Raw genomic sequence first — 6851 nt, 5'->3', positions numbered from 1 at the left:
CCATATTACCCAAGACACTCTTCCATATCTCACATATTACCCAACACACAAACATCAGTCTGTCCCATAATACTGAACACACTGTCCTAAAGTACCCAACACACACTCCTATATTTCTGATGGCCCATAACACCTGACTCCATCTTTACTGTATAATATATATTGTATATTGTGTTTGGGACGGTGTGTTTGGTAATATGGGACACGCGTATCATTACCCCTGAATAATAAAACCACTGTTTTATTAAATTTCCCACTAAATAAAAAAACATCTCTTGGTCTACCCTGCACTCCCATATTATCCAACACACTGTCCCATCTTCCTGAAGTAGCTGAACGCAGCCCCTGTGTTTAGTCTGTGTTCTGTATAAACCGCCCCCCGTTCAGTCCCGCTCAGACCAGACCGGTCATCTGCGCCCTCAGCACGTTCATAGAGTGCGCGAGGGACGTGAGCGGGAAGCTCACCGCGTCCGCGAACCCGGTCACCGGGGCCGGGAAACTCTCGCGATACAACACGGGCACGCGCACGACGCGCTGAGGCGCGTGGGAGGCAGCGGCGGCTGCAGCGGCTGCAGCCTCGAGGTCCGCGTGCAGCTGCCGCTTCCACTTGTTCCTGCGGTTCTGGAACCAGATCTTCACCTGCGTCTCGGTGAGGCGGAGCGAGGCGGCGAGGCCCGCGCGCTCCGAGCTGCTCAGGTAGCGCTTGGCGTCGAACGTGGACTCGAGCTGGAAGACCTGGCTGCGCGAGAACACCGTGCGCGTTTTCTTCCTGCGCGCAGAGCCCGCTTCGCCCGGCTCAGCCTCGGGCTCCTGGTCCGCGCGCCTCCTTGCCGGGGAGTCGGTGTCGCTGCACACCGAGTCCGAGTGCTCGTCCGAGCTGCGCGTGCACTCTCTCGGACCTGAAGGAAATCATGAATGAGAGTTACTGTGTGGAGTGGATTCGGGTCATATGGGCAGCGTGTTCAAAAGTATAGGCCTGATACAGGACTGTCTGTGCGGAGTTAAGATAAAGCGATAAAGGACAGTGGGGCAGCGGTCATATGTGAGAATGTACAGCTTAAGTTTCACTTGCCTAGCACTCGTATTATGGTATAGTGAATTGGGTATTGGGTAGGCCAAAGTCAAACACACGCACGCACACACACACACATATGTATATATATATATATATATATATATATATATATATATATACATATATATATGCAAAAAAATATATATACTTACAGTTACAAAAAAATGTTTTTGATATCATGTGAGCTAGTTTAAAGAACAGTTTTTGGTTCGAGTCGCCCTCAGCCATCATATGGATCTCGTAAATTGCATCATCAGCACAGCTGATTTAATTTAGTGAATTATTATTTAACCAGACCAGATACTGGTTGATAAGTACAAATAAAACGGGTCTAGAAGAGGTTTATGATCAAACGAGCACATAAAATCACTACTTATCTTGTTTTTTCTAATGTGTTTTTTTTTTTAAATAAATACTTACTTCCTAGATAAATATCATGTTAAATATGATTTTCTCAGGTGTCTAAAGCTTTTTCTTATGTTCTACTGTAGATTTCAGATCACGTGGCGCGATGCGTTAAGACCCACTGACTGTTTTTCTTGAGGGCCTCTCTACAGTATTTCCCTTTGCTCATTTAGAAAGAAAACACTAGTAAGCAGCAGCTGAAATTACAATACAGGAGACTTTCTTAACATATTTTCTATTACCTGATGACCCAAAATACCTGTTTCCAACCAATTTTACTACCTTACTCTTACTCTCTCTCTCTCTCTCTCTCTCTCTCTCCCTCTCTCTCTCTCTCTCTCTCTTTCACTTTTCCAAAGTTAAGGAAGTAGACAAACCAGTGAAAAACTTTAATGACTGCAAGTCTCTCGAGCCACGAGAACTCTTCTGAGACACTCAAGTCTGTATTTCCAAGCCCTTTTGTATTCCTTGCAAAGTGCTGCTGTGATACATCTAACTCAGCCCTAATCCTAAACTCACGAACACAAACAAACCAAAAAATGGCCATTCATTATTTTATTTAAGTTCCCTCATAACCTCAGTATATTCATGCTTTCCACCATCCCGGACACATATGGTACCTCAACACTGAACACACTCACACCTTTTTTCTGGTTTTACACAGTGGAGGCCGAAGCTGATGTGGAAGTGCCAGGAGCACAGCAGCATGTCTACTAGGAAAAACATTCCACTGAGCTACCACACACCATTATCACTCTATTAATAATAGCATCACTTCACTGTGCGAGGTGGGCTCCACGCCTTCTTAAAAGATCACTGCCCACCAAGCGTTTGTCAGGGGGTGATAATGGCAAATCACTTTATCACGTCACACCAGGGTTTCCCAATCCCCCCGGAGTCCTGCTGCACAGCACACCGCAACAACAAGCACACCTCACTTCTGCAGCTACAAGTCTGTTTTTGCAGTTTTTCACACAATCAGATTCAAACACATTTCCACTCTTAAATACATCGCCAAAGAACTATTGGGGCTGTAAAGTCAATCTTGCTACTATGGACCCAGAATCACTTCGCTCTGCACAATTTAGTGTTTTGTTTTCTTACTCTGGACACAAACGAACCCAGATCAGTGATAAAATTAAAGAACACAAGCTAGTCACTCAGTAGGGCTCTTTCATAGTGCAACACAAATATATAAAAATGTTGTATTACAGTGTTTTTATTCTGGGAAATTACACTGGGTCGATTCTTTTATTATAGGGCTGTGTTAGGTGATACAGGACATGTATGTCACAGGCCCTGGCTTATATAACTATTCCCTCTCACTAAAATAACATTTAGAATTTAGAATTTAATCTCCACATTTTCATTGTGCTTATTAGAAACAAATCGACCAATACGCAGCACGTAAAACTAGAATGAACAGGAGTTTCTTAAAGCGTCCTCTCTGATAATCCACATTAGTGTTCATGGTCCAGTTACTAAATGGAGCATTAATTTAGCAGAAAAACAGACTACAAGCCGCAGAAGTGAATGTATCCTCGCTTAACTTGCTCAATGCTAGCGCTCAGCTCCGGGTGGCTCCACTGGGACAGCGGGAGAAACGCTGCGGTAAAGATGCGCAGGGAAGGGATCGTGTTTGGGTCCTAAACAGAGAGGAAGGCTTCGCTACTCACTCTCGGCGCGCTGAACATCACTGAGTCTCGCGGTCTGCCAGCACGCGGGTGTGTCGGAGCTCGTGGCCGCTTCTTCACGGCGATTCGCACAGCTGGCCCGGAGAACGGTGCCTCTCGCGCCCTGCTCGCCGTCCCGGAGCGGCGGCTCGTCACGACCGGAGCCCAGAAGGTTCTCGATAAAAAACGAAGAGCCTCTCGGCGGCGTCGAAGTTTGCCTTTCCGGGTTTTTCTCATTCATCTTTCTCTTTCTTTTCCTCTCAAATCTGACTCGAATGGAAGTCCCACTGCCGTATGCGCGCGCGCGTTTGTCTCACACGAAAAGTAACGAGCCCTGACTCCTCCGCGCGAGCATGTCGTTGAGCGGGGCTCGAGCACAGCGGCGGCGCGCGGGTCAGGAGAGAAGAGACGGGGCCCCCGAAGTCGAGTCAAACGCTTAAACTGAACGAGGACATTTCTGCTATTGGACGAGCCCAAAATGGCGAATGAGGTTTTGCCTGCTGAAGAAAGGGGGCATTAGTGGCCGTGAATTGCCCCCCTTTCTCTTTCTGTGTGTGTGTGTATGTGTGTGTGTGTGTGTGTTCGAGATAGTGCCTGAGGGTCGGAGGAAGCCCTGGCACTGAACGATTTATTTGGGTCAATTAGGGAGCGAATCAAAATCCACACAGCAACGAGTGGAGGGGCGTCATTCTTTTCCCACCCGTATTCAGGAATCCACGCCCCTCCACGTTTCGATTCGGCTTGTGGGTATTTGCTAACCAATCCCAGCTCAGGAGTGGAGAGCGTTCCAGCCAATCATAGCGCAGAGGGCGTGGCTTTACGGAATAAGTGTGGGGAGGAAAACACAAACAACGCTGGACTAGGCAGTTTCCTGGTAGCACGTGAGTGACGGAACTCTCGCGGAACAGGATTCTCAAACGCCTATTGGCTGGCGGAGTTGCTGCGTGAGGACGACGTCGAGAAAAAGAGAACGTGACGTTTTTGTTGGTCGATGTGGTTTAAATGAATCGCGACGAATTATTTAATAAACACGAAGCACATTGAAATATATATGATATATATAAAGCACATTGAAATGCAATATATTATTGTATTATTGTGTTGTTTTATCACAACATAAAAATATCATTTTAACACAAACTAACAAACTGTTTTGGCCGCAGTTTTATCAGTCACTAACTCATTAAACTGAGCGCTAAAAGCGAACTGGAGTCCTGAAGTAGGCCAAAGGTCGTTTTTTTTGAGTAAACTTCCTCACTTCTTGCTTCAGTTATTCTTTAAATAATATACACGTAATGTCATGTGACGTTTGCGTACTGAGTTTGCTTTGCTGTCATGGCTGAAGTCATCATCAGCTGCGGTTCGTCTCATTTAGTCTAAATCTTGGAAATGATTGCTCGTTAGAAGAACATTCTGAAAGAGGTTTTAGGTTTAACTGATAATAGACTCACCCTATTATCTATATGCTAAAATGACTACAGTTAGACAGCGGTCTTAAGATGTGGATATTACATTAAAAATCAAGATTATTCCGTCTGGGAATCAGTTCGCCTGAAACAGGCCATTTATTGCTAACGAGGAACACGTAATGTCGAATGATAATGAATCCTATACTCGCGGCTGTTTTTGCAGATGTGGACCGAAATGAGTGTATTTTTGGTTGTTTTGGTTGATGTCCAGCTGAAGGTTTACTGTTTACCATACTACACACTTTATTCTAGTTTTGATTCGCAAATTATCTAAAACCGCCCGGGGAAACACAGAAGAACCGACCAAAATAGTCAAAAAGGCGAAAAAGTGGCTTATTTCAGTGCGTTTATGGAGAATGTTAACAAATATGCAATTTCATTTTAATTACTGGATGATTTTTGAAAATTCACTGTTATTCTTATAACTATATCTAGTTAGACTTGTTAAGGCCTTTTTTGTAGCAGAACGTCTGATCACTGAGCCGTTTCTGTTGTGATTTTAAGCGCTATTTCTGTAATTAACATAGTATTTGTGAAATAGAGTAAATGATTAAATATTCTGTTAAATTTCTGATTTAATATTGTAAACTGCTACTCCGCTTCGTTACAGATTTTTTTGTCTTTGCTCTGTGAGACCCGCGGCTTCCAGTGTGACTGATCTCCCTAAATCTATTCAGGACATGCTTTTATCTGCTAGTGTCTTGTAACAACGAAATGTATTTTTGTTTTTGTGTATATAAGATTAAAACGTATTTAAAATAGTTTTGTTTAGCGCTGGAGATGTCCAGGGATGAGCTGCAGTGTAGTTCAGTGTCATAATACATACTCAGTTTAGTCAGACTTTTTGAGGTAACTCGTTGCCTCAAATGAATTAAGCTTTGAATCAGTTTTTCAAGTTGTTCCAAATTAAACATGGAACTTTTAAGTTTAACAAACAAAGTATAAGTTTACATCATACAAATTATACTGCTGTAGAAACATGAGCTTTTAAGATAAAGTAACTACTAAATTGTTCATTTCACCAGTTTCATCATCGCCTAATTATAATGATCTAAAATGTGGCCAAAAAAACTTTCAAAAACAGTTTTCAAAGTTACATACTCTCATGGAAATTTTGTAACTACTAACCAAACTGACCGCTTAAGAAAGACACTAAACACACTCATGGTTTGTAAAAGTGCATCCAAACCTATATATACAGCAGTATAATATATATGTGAACGTTGTTTGAAAACATATGAAGGAAAAATAAGAGGTAATAAACAGAAATGAACTACTGAACCATTAGGAATTCTGGGTGACTCCGCCCCGTACTGTCCGTCTTTTTTGTGATTGTTCTTCTTATAAAAATAAGTACATAAGAATTTTCTATCAGACAGTAGCCGACAAACAACACGGGTTGAGTGATAACAACTAATTACAAGTAAGTAAGTAACTTGATTATTTAAGCACATTATTACCACAGACTAAACTCTTTTTAATTTGTTTTTCATTTCATGTTTAAATGTCTATTGGCCAGTTGTGTTGCTGAATCTCTCCGTAATGGAGACATTATTGAATATCAATGAAGACTAACGCATCAGCGCGAAGAGGAATCTTAAACACATGCTTGTATGTATATTTTAGCCTGGATTACTGAAGTGAAGCTGCTCGAGGCACATACGACAAACACGGTGCAATTATTCAAAGTTGTCAATTAGTCGAGAATATCTAATTTCTCTCTAGTAATGATTGATCTGCAAATAGTTGTAATTTTACGTGACGAATTTAAATACAAGCGTCAGTTTAGCACTACTTCCGGAGTACATGAAAACATATATATGTTAAATGTAAGGAGGTTAATAATTTATATTTGGGGTCAGTTAAGCTTAATGCCAAACTTCAGTGACATTTTGTAGAGAACTTGGTAGCATATTGATTGCAGAAATGAGCTGCTGCACTAACTAGTATCTAATACTCTTTGCTTTTTCATAGTTATTTGGACATGGGCTGGATAACTGTAGCTACACAGCCCCATCTCAGAAAAGTACAGGAACAGTTATGTGTTTCTTGGAAGCTCATAAGTAAAGATCTCTTCTAGTCTGTTTGATGTGATTTATAATCTTAATCTGTCCCTGCAGAGGAGGCTGAATCAGATCTATAATCTCTCTCTGTCCTAATCCCGGAGTGATGATTTGGTGGCTATTGATACCAGACACACTCCCTGTCACATCACACACAGTCAGCATA

At 42.3% G+C, this 6851-nt stretch overlaps 1 protein-coding gene across 1 annotated transcript; it reads right to left on the bottom strand.

Moving 5' to 3' along the window:
- Nucleotides 1–393: 393 nt before the first annotated feature.
- Nucleotides 394–3394, bottom strand: hmx1 (H6 family homeobox 1). The gene is made up of 2 exons (XM_036573490.1): nt 3157–3394; nt 394–899 (listed from the first exon to the last, which is right to left on the bottom strand). The coding sequence occupies exons 1-2, from the start codon at nt 3392–3394 to the stop codon at nt 394–396; spliced, it is 744 nt and encodes a 247-aa protein (XP_036429383.1).
- Between the last annotated feature and the right edge of the window lie 3457 nt (nt 3395–6851).

This window comes from Colossoma macropomum, unplaced genomic scaffold, assembly GCF_904425465.1.
Source record: "Colossoma macropomum unplaced genomic scaffold, Colossoma_macropomum, whole genome shotgun sequence".
NCBI classification, from domain to species: Eukaryota; Metazoa; Chordata; class Actinopteri; order Characiformes; family Serrasalmidae; genus Colossoma; species Colossoma macropomum.
The sequence above is the reverse complement of the archived record's forward strand: the minus strand, read 5'-3'. Positions and strand labels throughout refer to the sequence as shown.